The sequence below is a fragment of a genome, unplaced genomic scaffold (assembly GCF_019419815.1).
Source record: "Pyrus x bretschneideri cultivar Hongxiangsu unplaced genomic scaffold, Pyrus_bretschneideri_v1 Contig20, whole genome shotgun sequence".
Lineage (NCBI taxonomy): Eukaryota > Viridiplantae > Streptophyta > Magnoliopsida > Rosales > Rosaceae > Pyrus > Pyrus x bretschneideri.
In genome coordinates this window covers 2,251,665-2,267,872 of record NW_025999502.1, presented here as the reverse complement: position 1 = coordinate 2,267,872, position 16,208 = coordinate 2,251,665, and the positions used below count along the sequence as shown (strand labels likewise).

Below are 16,208 nucleotides of genomic sequence, written 5' to 3'. Positions count from 1 at the left end.
AATCGAACATAAAACCTCTCGTTTACAAGTGAAGAAGAATAACAACGCACTGTAGTAATTTGAAGATGTATGTTTAAAGGAAGGAGGTGGATTGTCCGCCCTTCCATTTCCATGCTCTCCCCATGCTTTCCTGTTTGTATGGTCACGGTTAAGCCGCGTCAACATTTTATATTCCTATTACTTTTTATTTTATTATTTCTATAAAAAATTAATATAAAATATTGATGTGATTTAACTGTGATCACACATTACAAGAAAGCATGGTAAGAGTATGGAAATGGGAGAGCAGACAATCCACTCCTAAAAGGAAAGAGACAACAGTAATAAATAAGGATGTTTTAGTACCTTAGCAGAATCAAGATTTTTTTCAGCAAATCTTGCCCGCTTCCACTCCACATAACCACTGGTTTCTGGTTAGAAAACATAATCAACAGAGAAAGGGAGAGGAGGAGGGAGGGAGAGAGAGAGAGAGAGAGAGCGCGATGAAGATGGCAGCTGTGAACATCTTATCTCAGCCATGGCCGCCCACAACATCTCTCTATGCTTCCAATTCCAATAATAATTCTTTTTATATTTTAAATAATTATAATAATAATAAGTCCAATGCTAATAATAGTAAATTACATTCTTATCGCCACTCAGCTGTCTCCTCACTCAATGGACCAAACCCACCATCCAAGGTCTCTCCAATGCCCTCCCAATTCTCCAAGTCTGGTAATTTTTCTGTTTCCGGATGTAATTTCATTTTTTCACTTCTGTTTTTTCTACTGTTCAATGTGAATTTGATTCCTGTAACCTTCATATCATTCTGCTTTTGATTGTGAAAGAAAAGTTACCAATTTTTGGAATTGAATATGGGATGCTCCTTTGTTAATTTCTCAAATAAAGAACCAAAACCAAATATTCTTGCAATATAATGTTGTTTTGTTTTATTTAGCTTTTGTGATGGGATAATTAACATTGATCAACAAGTGCATTGTTATTTAAAGGGATTGTTGAATGGTTGATTGGCAGAAATCGGTTACTCCACCGGTGTTCGTCCTGACACCAGGGTACCCTGAAAGGAGCCCATACATGTCATAAGGTTAATTTCACTGACACACATCAATAACAAAGCCTTATCCCACTAAATGAGGTCTGTTGTATGAATACTAGAACGCCACTGTGCTCAGTTTTGCGCCTTGTCTTCCATTAGCTCAAGTACTCTGTGTCTTTTCTTAAAGTCTCTTTCCAAGTCTCCGCAAGAATTTTGAGCCCAGTTTAAGTTTTGAAATAACAATTTTCACTTGGGATATTTTTGCAATAAAACTGTGTTTATTGAAGAAAATTAGAATGCAAGCCAACACCAATGAAAAGGTGTGTCCAGTTTCCAACACAATAAGTCTAAGATATTGGCATTTGGATAATGCTAGGGTGACCAAATTTTTTAAACCAAATTTACAAACCAAATGATGTGTTTGTTGATGATTGGATTATTACTTAATCGTTGATTAACGTGTTTATTTCTTATTGGTGACAAATCATTTGGTTTAAAATTTTGGTCTTCCTAGCTTACCCTTGACATTTTAGTGCAGTGTGTCTAATTTCCAACACAATAAGTCTAAGATATTAGCATTTTGCTGCAATGTGTTTCATCAGGCATCATTTATTAAAAGCCTTGTGGATGGATTCCTTCAATTTCGGTCATGATATGCTCATATCAACTTTTGAAGAGTTTGTATCTTTGGATGGACTTTTATATATTTCTGAGCTTATTAGTTCCGCTCTTATCTCTTTGTGGAGTTTAATGGGTAACGAGCTTGTTTAACTAGTTGCACTTGGGTTTTTGTATTGCCGCCTCACTTATCCATATTTTGTGTCAAGCGTTCCTTTAAAAATTCTATATCTTCCATTGGTTGAAACCTGAATTTTAAAAAAAGTTCCCATCTCTTCCTCGGATTTAACTGATATTGAGGTGTATGCGTTAGCTAGTTGGGGTGGATTATGTGCTCATGATCCCTACCCATGTTATTCAACTGACTCTAGTGTGCTTTTCTTAATTCTTACTAGGATATGACTACACTTCTTGTTGAAGCTAAAGATCTCCTAACTACTGTCAAGTTTATTGTTCAGTTGTATGTTGAATTGCTGATTTGGGAGGGTTAACTAGTCTTACAGCAGTACTAGTTCTAGGTCCTAATTATGGTCGTGTGCCATCTTTTGTTAGTAGTACATTCTGAATAAATTTTTTATTATTTTGGTTTTGAAGAGTATTATTGTCCTTTGATTTAACAAAATTAGAAGGAAAGAAACTTTTGTTCGTTGAAATTAAATAGTACATGGATTTAGGTTGGCAGATAGATTTACGACGTGAATTATGACTAATGGGTCAAGCAAAATGGTCTGAATGCTGCAATTGAAATTTTGTCACTGCAAAATAATTTGTAATGGTGTCGGCAGGCTCATGACTGGTCTTCACCTCTTTCTATGTTCGGGATTCTACTTGCAGGCAGTGGATGTTCCTGGATGCAAGACAACACCATGCGTCACAACAATTCTGCCAGCAGTGATTGTGGGGAGGGTCCATTGTATTCTGTGTTTCCTACGGAGCCTGCAGCAGTTTCTTCTGTGCAGGACCTTTTTAAATTTATATGCTCAGGTCCTTTGATAGACAAATTGGGTCTGACCCCAGAAGCAGTGGCGGAGTCCATTGACAAGTGGTTGGCATATGGGTTGCACCTGTGCCGGCTGTTTCAGCTCAATGAATTGTATCTGAACGAGCCTCAGAAAGTTAGGTTGTATCACTACTATATTCCGGTATTTTTTTGGTGTGAGGATCAGATATCTCAGCACAGATCTTTGTACAAAGATGGAGATGACATTCCACCCCTAGTGGTACATCACTTTCTATTCATATTATCCCCCGTCATTTTTTGTACTTTAAGATAATCGGTCTCCACATCAATGATTTCATTTGTGCCATTCTTATATTTTCGTTTTGTTTCATTGTGTGGTGCTGATTTTTGGTCTGTGATGCAGATTGGTTTCAGTGCACCACAAGGTTGTGGAAAGACTACACTTGTCTTTGCTCTTGGTTATCTTTTCAAAGTCACGGGCAGGTTAGCTATGAACAACTGATACTCCAGATTATTCATGAAAAATAAAGGAATTTGGTTTTGCTTACTGTATGTTCAATTCTCAGGAAGTCTGCCTCAATATCCATTGATGACTTTTATTTGACGGCAGAGGGTCAGGTATGTTTGAGCGGGGGATTTGTGTTGCATTTTTCTTTATATTTTTGTTTTCTAATGGGATATTGTACTATTTGTAGGCTAAACTAAGAGAAGAAAATCCAGGAAATGCACTTTTAGAGGTAGCAATCAATTCCTTTTCAAGTAATTCAACTGATAGTTGACATTGTAACTCACTAGGAGCTGAAAACGTTTTCTTAGCAATAACATGTCTTGTTCTTCTGTTTCTGTAGTTACGTGGAAATGCAGGCAGTCACGATCTTCCATTCTCTGTTGAAACACTGTCTGCTCTAACTAAATTAAGTAAAGAAGGTGATTCTCCATCATTCATTTTCCTCTGCTACAGAAGCATGCCTGTTTTATAATTATTCACATAAAAAATTGTTCAGGTATGAAGATGAAGCTACCCCGATATGATAAGGTGCACAACTGAGAAAATTGCTTTCCTTCTTCATTATTTCTCTAAACCAGATTTTAGTTCAAAGTGGCTCTTTATAACTTGTTTCCTGTTGCAGTCTGCTTACAGTGGAAAAGGCGACAGGGCTGATCCTTCAACATGGCCAGAGGTTGAAGGGCCACTTACAGTAAGTTTTTAAGAGGATTTTTCATTATATCTCGCAGTCAGTGGCTTAAGTTGATGCAAATTGTATCGCCCATATAGCTACCTGATTGTATGAAGATAGATGTTTGAACATATCAAGAATCAGGGGCAGACAAATGCTATGTTGAAGTGTTTTTCAGAAGTAATAATAGGTGGTATTGGTCGGTTTTTTATAGAATAGCATTATTCACCTTGCAATTTATTTGGGTTTTGGCTGGGCATGTAGGTTGTTCTCTTTGAAGGTTGGATGCTTGGTTTCAAACCCCTTCCCATGGAAGTTGTCAAAGCAGTTGATTCACAGGTTAGAAAACAGAAAATATTTTGATTGGCTTTGTTGATATTACTTGTGCTGTGCACAAACTTCATCAGCGGTTTTCAGTATACTAAAGACGGTTCTTAAATTTAACTTTCCACTAAACAGCTAGAGACGGTAAATAAAAATCTTGAAGTGTATTATGATGCGTGGTACAAGTTCATTAAAGCATGGATAATTATCAAGATCAAGGACCCGAGCTGTGTCTACCAATGGCGTTTGCAGGTTACCTGTTCTTTAAGTTCTTTTTTCTACTGTGATTTTTTAATTTACTAGTGTTGCCCCAAACTTGCAGGCTGAGATTGCCATGAGAGAGGCAGGGAATCCGGGAATGTCCGATGATGAGGTTGCCAGTCTATCTATATTTCTATCTTATAAGCTGTCTTCAGAATCTGAAGTCAGTTCCATAACCTGAAACTGATGTTTTCTTTCTGAGAGCTCGATTTTGCAGGTAAAAGACTTTGTTTCGCGATACTTGCCAGCATACAATGCCTACCTTCCCACCCTTTACTCTGAAGGACCAGAAGGGTCGGACCCAAAGCACCTCATCGTCGTGGAAATCGATGAGGGAAGGAACCCTATCCTTGGTAACTAGGTGAAATAGTTTGAGAGATGAGATCCATTGAATCCCAATTTTGATTTATTGGAGATGTCATTTGGTAGGGGTGGCTGGTCTTACAGAAGCATCATGTAATGAAAAACATTTCAATGTAAAGAAATATTGTGCAATTACAATTCCCGCCAGTATCCATTTGGCAAATTGGTAATAAAACTTGTGAAGGATTCGCTGCTTGGTTGTTCAAAATCTTGTGTCGCTACCTCATCCTCCGTCTAGCCGCCAGCCCTAGTCCTCTTCTCCTCCCTTTTCTTCTTCCGGTTTCTTTGCCTCTCCGACAGCTTCTGTTTTCCCCTCCCTTTTGGTTCGGTAGTTATTTTCCTACAACCCCTTCTGCATTTGTCACTGTGCCCAATCCCTATTTTCATTCCCCCAAAACTCCTCCTCCTCCTCCTCCTCCTCCCACCTACACGATTTGCCCTAATCCACTTCTTATCGTTTCTTTCAATCGGCTTCATCTTTCATTGATCCAACAATTCAGTTTGTCACCCGCTTATTCTCAATTCACTTTTTTGCAATTACAACGCGATTTCTCGTGGATCTCTCTGAAGGTGTTCAGAGCTTCGGCTCGGGTGTTTACACCACCTCCTTCCTTTAGAGTGTTTTTGATGGCACAGATGCTAGTGCGTTTCTTCCCACTGGTTTCTTTCGTTGCGCGGTGGCGAACGATGTTGTGCTCTCTGATGGAATTTGGAGTCTTCTTCATCCATGTATGGGGCTGTGTATGGCTTGATTTCAGAGGTTTGCAGGGGACGTTGGTTTCTGTTGGGTGGAAAGCGCCGTGCCGACGGCATTGTTTGGGCTCAAAAGTCTAATTTTGGGCTTCCCTCTTTTTCCTTTGGTGGTCCATATTTTGAATGTGTGTATATCGTACTTGGACCTTCTTTCTTCTAATTATGTTTTGTTGGTAATGAATTTACCTTTTTTTCAAAACATAAAAATTAAAAAAATCTTGTGTCGCTAAGAATAAATTGAAGAAACTAGGCCTCGTTTGTTGTCTAGAACTGATTTGGTTTGGATAACACACTAGATTCAAATAATGTTAAATGAAATATGAGTGTTAACTTGCGTATATTGTCCAATGGAAAAATCAGGAAGAAAAATTTCCTCTTAATCCCCATGAAAGTGGTAAAACTGAGAGCGACAAGTTTTCTTCAAAATGGTCATCCTACACATTTCCTTATATGAACGTTTCCTTTGTGTTTTTATAAGTTGTTTGAAGTGAATGACTTTTTCGAAATTCTAATAATAACTCCCGCCAAGAGTTATATTTTCAGATTCCATTGAGAACTTGATGCAAAAACCTAAGGAATCTGACCACGCTCGTCTCATTTTAAATTGAATTTAAATGCTAATCTCAGAAAAAAAAAAACAAAGAAACAAAATATATGGTCTCTGAAACCGATATCGAAGCTTAAAATATGCAGAAACAAAAATAAAAATCTAAATAGATATTAGTGTGTATCTAATTAAGTATACAATCCAAGTAAAAAAGAAGAAAAAAGTGTGATAAACCCAAAATTGGGGAGAAAGCCCTCCATCATCAGGTGCATTAAATGCCAAAATTGGCAAAATGCAAACTTTATTTTTGTCATTTTTTTTTATATCTAATCTAATCAAAACTCCCCAAACAACAGGAGAGAGCCTCCTTCAATTTGTGCTTCTGCATCGCGGAGGCGTGCTCGGAGCTAATCCGATCGCCTCCGAGCTTTTCATCAACCGGAGTCGCTTGCATGTTTCCACAAACATTCTATTCAAAGAATAAAAAAGGGATCAGTATTAAGTAAATATGTACAATTTTCAGACTACGTGAATGTATGGATTTTTGTGGTAACATTAGACGAGAGATCGAAAGCTTACTTCCATGGTACATCTCCCACCAGCATCCAGTCCCCATCTCTGTCTTCATAAGTTGGTACATATTCCACTCCATTTGCAGGGTCCATAAGCTTGCTCTCATTTAAGCAATTACCTGCGGTAACAGCAATACACCATGAGACACGAAAACTAGGACATCGGTTTAAAAAACAAAAAATAAAAAACAAAAAAAAAACCAAAGCATAGCATGCATCGTGATTCTTGGCCGTTGAATCTTTAGCTATTAGATCTTTGACTGCACATCCATGTGTTCGTTCTAGGATGTACATTGCACCGTTGGATCTTTCGAAAAATGAAGATAAAAACCTAGGATTCTAGAAATTTTAGAAAGTAGAGATAACGCGTTAGGTACATACGGATGGTTAAGAAGGAAAACATGTCCTCAAGAGCACCCAAAAGCTGCTGATAGCTATTGTACATCTCAAGATCAACCTTGCGCAGATATGGAGCTCCATCAACTGCCACTTTCACATACTTGCAGCTCTTCATCAACTTCTTCCTTGAAACTCTCACCGGTGGCCAACCAACCACTTGTGCCCTGAAATATTCACAAAGAATGTCCATCAAAACACATTGTAATAATAAAATTGAAAGAAAACCCTTTTCAGTTTTCATGTAAATTTTCCATCAAACACATTAAAAGTTTGACAATCAAAGAAAAACCATTTCAAATTTTCACGTAAATAGTACAGTAATTTCATATGAGCATCCTTAAAACCCATTTCAATATTCATGTGGCCATCAAAAAAAATAAAAAAAATAAAAAAACTCCCCTCAAACAACTCAAAATATTAAAGAAAATTCAGGTCAGTTGGCCAGGATAGCACGTCCGTACCTTTCACCTAAGTTGGTTTTTCCGTCATATTAGAGCAGTTTAGAATATCGAAAGCATTTCAATTTTCATGTAAATGAATTGTACAATAAGTTAATCTGGACAAACTTACTTTGCAGCTGGAGCCTTATGAGTAGTGACCCCACCATCATCAACACAACCTTGATCACAACATTCCACCCTTGCTCCTGACGATGATGAGCTTGAGCTCCCCAGACTAAGATCAACCGTCTCTGAAAATCCACGTTTCGAGCCCGAACCAGGCAACCCTAAGGTCAGCTTGGTCTCGTCGTAGTTCAGTCCGGCCGGCGACTGCTGCTTAACTTCCGGTGACATTTTGGGAGCTTTTGCTTTGCTTTTGGTTTTTGCTTCACTGTGATAGATTGACCAGCAAGATTTTAGCCGGCTTCTTGCTGCCCCTGCACAATATATAATGGTGAGAGGGAGAATATGGCCGGCAAAATGATACGGCCAGTGGGCAGTGAACACGTGGTAGGAAAGAATGACTGTGATTTGTCCCCGTGGCAGCGTGTGATGGATGGAAAAGTGTCGTTTGGTGATTTCAATGCTTGAAACTCAAAGCTTGGCCCCCATTGTCGGTCCAGTTCCGACCTTGGATCCGTCTCATCATTTTTATTATTTTTTAACTTTGATTTTATTATTTTATTTATATATAATATTTTTTACTAGAAAGGTGTTTTATTCGTGGCATCATAAAATAGTATAAAAGCAAAAGTAAAATCAGCAATTAAAATTATATTATAAAAAAATATGTTGTCTGAAAATAGTATCACGCGGTATAAAGAAACAAAAAATACGCTAAAATCTTCAAACCTATGATGAGAACACAAAGTCTTCCTTAATATTGATAATTCTGTCGACGGGTTGCATATTAGTGAAGTGAAGTGAGTTTTAGTTAAAAAAGAAAAACATTTAAAAAAAAAAATCACGTGGGACAAAAATTTAAGATTTAGAAAAAAAAAAAAGCGTCATACATACAATTTATATCTTAAGAGGAAGCTTAGGGCTGGTTTGGTATTATTGTGCTTTAAAAAAAACTGATTTTGCTGTGCTGTGAGAATAAGCAGCTGTGAAATAAAGCAGTAAAGTGTTTGGTAAACTTTTTTGTAAAAGTGCTTTTGGAAAAAAAAAAAAAGGCAGTATTATAGTGTTTGATAAATTTTTATGTAAAACAGATATGAAAAAAGTTGGTTTTTCAAAGTTAGGTTTTGCATCTTTGTGTTTTTGGCTTTTTTTTCACCCAAAACTGTGAAAAAAGCTAAAGCTGAATGTTTACAAACATAAAAAAACTCTCAATTTTTTTTATAGCCACTTTTTCCAGAATCACTTCAGTATCAAACTAGGGCTTAGTCAAATTGAATCAACAGCTTTTCCAATCCAATTTACAATCTATCTATCACCAATTCCGCTAACTTCATTCATAACAAGGACGTCCAGCCCATAATATCGTCAAATTGTCTTCCAAGTCTTGAGTCAAGTTGTCTCCAAGACTAATATTTAAGGAACCTCCATGATAATCTGCAAATGAATATTCTGGAACAAGAAACACAAAGTAAAGATAACATAGTGACTAAGAGATAGTCTCGCCTAATTCGTATCCATAAAATAAAAAATAGAAATAACCAATGATATAAGAAAAGAGTATAAAATAATTTACAATCATGCAAAGAAACATCTTGTTTTGCACTGTGCTTGTTAATATTTCAATTAAAACATTTCTTCTTTGAGAGAGGTGAAGATCAAATTCCCAAGAAAACTAGGATTTGGATTCCATTCGGATCCAAATTATGAGAATCCTAGAGGTCCTCACATGTTAACCATTTATCGTACATCGTGCGGTCATAAATCATTTGATTTTTTTATTTAAAATTAAATACAAATAGTACATGATGAAAATTAATCGTACGATATATGATAAACAACCACGATGTGAGCATCCCTAGGATCTCCACAAAAAAAAAAATTCGAAGAGGATCCTCATCCGAAAACTAGGGAGGCTCAAAGACAAACTAAATGTAGAAGACTGAAGAAACGTTCCAAAATAAATGCAAAAGCATACCATACCATTTGTTAATTTTGGTTGCCTGTTTGGTAAAGTAAAGAGCAAGAGCCGAAGGCCTTGATTTCATTTCATTCATTCATTCGTTTAGCACTGTACATAATTTTGTTTTATTTTTTAAATTGCCATTATTAATCCATTTATCCAGTCTCTAAATGCCACAACAATTTTAACGACGACAAAATAAATAAATAAATATAGTTATATGTTTGTAGCTTACGTTGTTTAGAGGGGTTTTCTTTAGTGATACGTAGTATTATGTCTTGTTTTTTTTTTTTTTTTTTTATAATTAAATTAGCAAGATTGTGTGATATTTAATTTAGTGAGCGGCCTAATCTTTCTAACAAATGAAGTGAAAACCTACAGTTTTTCTAAGGCTGAGTTTTGAGATGAGAGTAGGATACACATGCATCGAAAAAATCCGTTATCTAAAGAGAGTGGAGTGATCTTAAAGTGTTTTCTATTTTCATATTTTAAACTTTACCTAACATGCTACCATTTACTTCTAATTATAAATCACATGTCCTAAACCAGATCCCTGCCTTCATATATATATATATATATATATATATATATATATTATTTTATGATTTACTGTTCTGCTTTAGTTAGTGAACCTAAGCACATGAAACTCTCTTGCTAGTAAACCTAAACATGTGGTTTGTATATGTTTAGTGAACCTATTATCGTTGTCTCCGTTTTATATTGAGGTTAAGAAGTCAAATCAGAATATTCCACATTTTTTATAATAAAATTGGATATAAATAATTATAGTTTTTATTGAGATACTCTATCTAATTAAAATTGCTAAAAAAAAAAAGGAAATTACTTAGTATTACGGTCTAGTAATATTCTTTTTCACTGATAAATAAGAGGTTTTAAATTCAATTCTCGCTAACGAAGAATTTGAATTACATTATTGTTAATTTATTATAAAATTTAATCTACTAATAATACTTTTAATGTAAATAATATTGTTTATTAAAAAAAAAAAGTAATTTAGTTCATATGCGAGAGTACACTAATTAATGCTTAGCTCAAAATGACATCACATGAAGTGACGTGGAGTAGATATTTTAGGTTGAAGAAATCTCCATGCTCCTTCCTATGTAGAACACTGTAGAGTTTCGACCAACCTACTAGATCTACAAGTCTAGAAGCTGAAAGGAAGCCGTGAAGCGAAGGGAAGAAGGAATCCGGATCCTTTCGGATCTTTTTTTGTAAGAATTTAGGAGATTTATGAATAGTATTTGATTATCATATACTACGTAATTATTTTCTATTAAATATCATTCTTGTTTAATTTTAAATAATAAAAAATAATTTCTAATGGCATATGAATGAATAAAATACACGAATCCCGAAATCATCACGAAAAGATACTTATTCAGAAAGAAGGGCTTGGGACCCACATGTCACTGGTTCTTGTCTCCAGTATTCGAGTACACGTAAACTTTGTGCAAGTTTTCCATGTGCCACCAAATTCCTCAAACTCAAAAGCCTTCAGTGGGATGGGACCCACCTCACTCCCAAATGGGACCCTGTTTGTCTGTCGGTCTCTGACGCTTTCGCCCGCGGATTACAGTCGCTAATCAGTTAACCCCCTTTCGTCATTAACCGTGATTTCCGGACTTCTTGTCTTTGCCTTCCATTCCATTTCCAGTAATCTACTTCGTCAGTGCAGACTCATTCCTAATATTATCCAACGCTTGTATATAATTTGTTTGAACATATGTATTCACTATTCTAAAAAATCTCTACTTAACGTCTCTCGTTCTCATTAACTATTAGAAGTTTGAGAATTAAGAAAATGCACCAAAATTTACTTAAGCGTCCGTCTAACTTGCTCGAACGTTTACCTAGTCCCGTTTAGGTTGCTACTCTAACTTATATAATAACTTTCATTTTGCATTTTAGTTTTTTAATAAAATATAAGAAACTTGTTGAATACTCAAATAACCACTTATTATATGGTTTTTCCTCATGTTTTCAATATTTTTTAATACTTTATAACTTATAGTTCGTTTTATTTTACAATTTTTATCTCTCAATAGAATTACGTATCTTTTTAAAGTAAAAATAAGACCTTATTGATATGATATAAAATAAATTTACATAAATTCGCCTAGGCCCCCACCTAGGTCCCGTCTAACGTCTAACGTCTAACGTCTTTTAGAACATTATATGTATTTAATCTAATCTTTTTATGACTATTGAAATGATGTACATTTTTTTACTTTTTTCGAATAAACGATATTATCTATATTAAAAGATAGGGGAGTGGGCTAAGCCTCATAATTGGTTAGTAATAATGTGGGTCAAATCGCCTTTAGAGACAATCGAACTTAAGACCTCTTACTTACAAGTGAAAATGAATACTACTAGATCATAGTATTAAGTAATTGTTGAGATGATGTGCTTAAAGTAAACTAATACCCACAGTTTGATTTGCACATAGTTTAATTTGTTTAATACAAACTACTAACCTACTTCAAAACACACAAATTATTTATAAGAAAATAATTAATACCCACTGTTTGACATGCACATCGTTTAATTTGTTTAATACAAGCTACTAACCAATTTCAAAACGCAATTTATTTATAAAAAAATAATACTACTTTTATAAAACATATTTGAACTCATTTAGGATCCACAACTACAGAGAGCTTGGCATGTGGGAGTGGTAGTTATTTTGAAAAGAAAATCTTCAAACATTTGTAACTTACTGGTTGGTCAAAGATACAATAATTAAGATTTACTAGTTAAAAATTTTAAAATATAGAATATTTAAAATATCATAGATCAAATTTTATGTGTAATTTTACTAATTTGACTCGCCTGATCCTTCCATTCTTCCCCTTTGCTTGATTTCCATTTTACATCCATTGTATCTGAATGGGTTTTCAATAATATAATGTCATCTTTGCTTCAAAAAATTATATCTTCTATATATAAAGCCAACACAAAAAGGTGAATAGTGATTTTGGTGTCACCAAGATTCAACAAAAATATTTAGACAAAAATGCCCCTAAGACAAAAAACTTCAAAGGCATCCCAGAATAATACATCAAATAAGGTAGGGGCATTTTCATCATTTTAATAGTGTATTTTTAATAAGTAATTTTTTGGTACAATATTTTTTTTTTAATTAGTACCTTACAATAGGCTAGCAATAATGTGATTCAATTTCTCTATTTTTAAACATGTTCAAAACATCTTAAGAGGTGTGTAATGCAAGTTATAAAAAAAGGTATTTCGTACGCGGATAATAATGTGATTAAATAAGTTGTCAAATGATTGTTTTTTTTTTTAAATTTTTAAATTTTTTTTAACAAGTGATATTATCTACATTAAGGGGGAGGGGGTGGGCTTAACCTCACATGTAACATCCCACATCGATCAACGGAGAGGGGGTGATTTGCCTTATATGTACATGCCCACCTCTATATAGCACGAGGCCTTTTGGGAGTTCACTGGCTTCGGGTTCCATTGGAACTTCGAAGTTAAGCGAGTTTGGTCGAGAGCATTCCCAGGATGGGTGATCCACTGTGAAGTTCTCATGTGAGTTCCTAGAAACAAAACCATGATGGCGTGGCTGTGCCCAAAGTTGACAATATTGTGGTACGGTGGAGCCGAGACTGGGATGTGACATCACAATAGGCTAGCAATAATGTGATTCAATTAGTTATTTGTTAAATATTATTTTCTCTATTTTTAAAAATGTTCAAAATATTTTAAGAGGTGTGTAATGCCAGTTATAAAAAAGGTCATTCGCACGCGGATAATAATGTGATTAAATTAATTGTCAAATGATTTTATTTTTTAAATAAACGATATTATCTACACTAAGGGAGATGGGGGTGGACTTAGCCTCACAATGGGCTAGCAATAATGTGATTCAATCAATTGTTTATTAAATATTATTTCTTAATGTAAATTTTATAGAGACCGATTTTATTATATGAATTCAGCTACTTTAATTGGTTTATGTGAGGTTTCTTCTAGCAGTGATCTAAAATTATTCATGTACTTCAAATATTTGACTTTCCTTTTGTCAATTTACTCATATAAATACATTTAAAATGTGTAAGTCGCAGTGTAGCACGTCATGATTCAAAAAATACTTTCTGCATGTGCGTGAGCGCGTGTATGAAGGCTAGTACATTATTAATTAAAACGCTTTAATTTTGTTGGTTTGTCCATACTTAATTGTAGTTACACACTAAGAACAACACCATCCAGCTATCTAGAATGGATTTTTAACGAAAATTAAGTACGGACAAAAAAATGTGTTAAACCTAAACACTTTAAGTGGTTTAGTGGTAAAGGCACAGACTGCGGCTCCCTAATAAACAAAAAAATGTGAGAGGTTCCAAATTCGATACTCCGAGTTAGTGAGCCTGCTTGACAATGGTCACAGGCAAGGTGAAAGTCCTTATAGCCTCTTTGGACCAAAAAATAGTAAATAACCGTAAATTGCTACCAATTGTTCTATTTTTTAAAGAAAAAATCAAACACTTCAAATACCTTTTAATTTCCCTTTCTCCCCCACCACTTCTTATCAACAAAAAAACAAAAAAAGAATGCTTGCACAAATATATAGTGGACACTTTATATCCAATTTAATTTTCAAAAGAGAACCATATCTGTACTCGAATTGTCTCTGTGAAATGGACACCTTCTTAGTTTTGATAAGAAAGGATTGACCATTTCTCATCCATGACCATTTCGTTCAAGGAATGGAACTAGATGAGTCGGGTGGTGTTCAATTTCATTGGTTAATCCTTGATTTGTAGAGATTGATGATATTATCCTTTTTAAAATAAGATGTGATTTGAGTTTTAGTTTCATTTTTGTTATAGTTGAGAACAAAAGGAGGGGACGTGGATTTTCATATTGAGTATGACGTCGTAAATATTTGACAATAACATTAGTTTTACAGAATGAAATAATTATAAAAGGTCTCTAACTGGCCAGTATACATCTCATTTAGTCACTGTTATACCTTTAATCACCCCACTAGCTACCGATAAAACCTTTTAGTGGTCACCTAATTTTGTACAACTAAGGTCATTGTTTGTTTCCATTTTTTTTTTTTTCACTAGGGTTTAGCTGGCCAGTGTTTTGGGCTCCATCTGAAACCCAATAGCTAAATGTACACTTGATATTTTTTTATATGATAATATATTTACACTAAAGAGTGGAGAAAATAAATTGGTATCGAACTTATGAAATCAATTAAACACTTAATCATAAGCTTCAAGAGTTTGCTTGAATACTTTAGAAATTAATTAAACAAATGCATTGTTACAAACCTACTATATATAATACACTCAATAGTAGTAAATACTGGACCTCATGCAATGTACTGCGGAACCCAAGCCAAATCACACTTTGTTTTCAGTTATCCGAGGCTAAATTCAGGGAAGTCAGATTTGTAGAGTTGCGATAACAACAATACATTTATGCAGAATTTGCATAGAATAATCACCTCAGATTTGTACAGAGTTAAAGTCACAACAACAATACATTCATGCATGTCTGCAGAAATTGCATACAATAATCACGGGTTAAAATAATATTTTCGAATCTTGCTTCTTAATCCGGAACTGCACTAAATACTATTCTAATACAATTTAGTCCAAATCAAGCCAATCCAACTTGACACTTCAATATTCTTATACTGCTTAGCCCAATTCAAACCAGTCCAACTTAATCTCCGAAGCTAGTCCATTCCTAACTAAAAATGTGAAGAAACGGTGCCTATCAGTGTGACCCAAGACAATGTTATCGATCTCTTTGATAATATAATACTGATGTGAACAAGAATTTATATGATGCGGTCAATCCTGAAAGGATAAATTAACCATTCCACTACGTTATTATATTTCCAATTTATATGATAAATAAGAGATTCTATTCGCCAACTAACTTTCGCGATATATGAAAATGCAGATAATTACACCAAAAAAAGATTGTGTACCTGGAGTTTAAGCTAATTAAGCCCTAATCACGTGCACAAGAAAAACAGAATTAATGTGTATATGGAAAGAATATCAGAACATGATGTTTTCTCTTTTTTGCTGGAAGTTGTCGACTTTTTTAGTATCTTTCAGTTTAAAGTCAAAAAGAAAAATATGGCATGTGTCGGTAGATTTAGCTGGCAAAAGTTCGCTGATTTCGTTAATGCTAACGTTAGGTTTTAAATTCAAGTCCCTCGTGATATAGTTTAGCTGAGAACTTTCTAATAATAGATGTTTCTTAGTAATGTTTTATACAATTACTAACACAATGGAAAACTACTCTTTAATTTGAATCAATTGCGAAGATTACTAGTCGTTGATGTATTTACCGATTTACTGCTATTGAAATTTTAAATAAATGACAAAATCTTTTTATTTGAACGAGATTCATTCTTTCTTAATTAAAAATTTAGGATTAAGTACCTAAAATACCCCAATCTTTTAGTGTCATTTTAAATTGATCTCAACATTTTTAAACATTTCAAACAAAGTAACTAACCAATTAAAAATGTCACATCCGTTACGCCCCAGTTAATTTTTTAACATAGATTATATTCAAAACCCACAAATTAGGTATATCATTGTCAACATTAATATTAGTTGGCTCAAAATCTGAATTTCAAACATAGTTT

The 16,208-nt window shown here is 34.5% G+C and overlaps 2 protein-coding genes across 3 annotated transcripts; one reads left to right on the top strand and one right to left on the bottom strand.

Moving 5' to 3' along the window:
* Positions 1 to 394: 394 nt before the first annotated feature.
* On the top strand, positions 395 to 4,949 carry LOC103931293 (D-glycerate 3-kinase, chloroplastic). Of its 2 annotated transcripts, none has more exons than XM_009340735.3 (12): positions 395 to 714; positions 2,489 to 2,874; positions 3,019 to 3,098; positions 3,182 to 3,233; positions 3,311 to 3,352; positions 3,464 to 3,542; positions 3,620 to 3,651; positions 3,746 to 3,814; positions 4,058 to 4,132; positions 4,253 to 4,369; positions 4,440 to 4,490; positions 4,596 to 4,949. In XM_009340735.3, the coding sequence occupies exons 1-12, from the start codon at positions 483 to 485 to the stop codon at positions 4,737 to 4,739; spliced, it is 1,359 nt and encodes a 452-aa protein (XP_009339010.2). In that variant the 5' UTR covers positions 395 to 482; the 3' UTR covers positions 4,740 to 4,949. The 2 variants fall into 2 exon arrangements, with proteins under 2 accessions (XP_009339010.2, XP_048439853.1); XM_048583896.1 differs by having other exon boundaries at positions 583 to 714; positions 2,440 to 2,874.
* Positions 4,950 to 6,149: 1,200 nt separating this feature from the next.
* Positions 6,150 to 7,821, bottom strand: LOC103931292 (auxin-responsive protein IAA1). Its single transcript, XM_009340734.3, has 4 exons — positions 7,583 to 7,821; positions 6,995 to 7,176; positions 6,621 to 6,732; positions 6,150 to 6,510 (listed from the first exon to the last, which is right to left on the bottom strand). Exons 1-4 carry the CDS (start codon positions 7,804 to 7,806, stop codon positions 6,411 to 6,413), a joined length of 618 nt encoding a protein of 205 aa, XP_009339009.1. The 5' UTR covers positions 7,807 to 7,821; the 3' UTR covers positions 6,150 to 6,410.
* Between the last annotated feature and the right edge of the window lie 8,387 nt (positions 7,822 to 16,208).

Bases quoted from the DNA above. Each gene is read 5' to 3' on its own strand.
- LOC103931293 (XM_009340735.3), top strand. From the start codon at position 483: ATGAAGATGGCAGCTGTGAACATCTTATCTCAGCCATGGCCGCCCACA. The intron at 3,234-3,310 runs GTATGTTTGAGC...TACTATTTGTAG, and splicing joins ATTTGACGGCAGAGGGTCAG to GCTAAACTAAGAGAAGAAAA. The intron at 4,370-4,439 runs GTTACCTGTTCT...CCAAACTTGCAG, and splicing joins TCTACCAATGGCGTTTGCAG to GCTGAGATTGCCATGAGAGA.
- LOC103931292 (XM_009340734.3), bottom strand. From the start codon at position 7,806: ATGTCACCGGAAGTTAAGCAGCAGTCGCCGGCCGGACTGAACTACGAC. The intron at 7,177-7,582 runs GTAAGTTTGTCC...TGAATATTTCAG, and splicing joins CATAAGGCTCCAGCTGCAAA to GGCACAAGTGGTTGGTTGGC. The intron at 6,733-6,994 runs GTATGTACCTAA...CTGTTACCGCAG, and splicing joins GTTTTCCTTCTTAACCATCC to GTAATTGCTTAAATGAGAGC.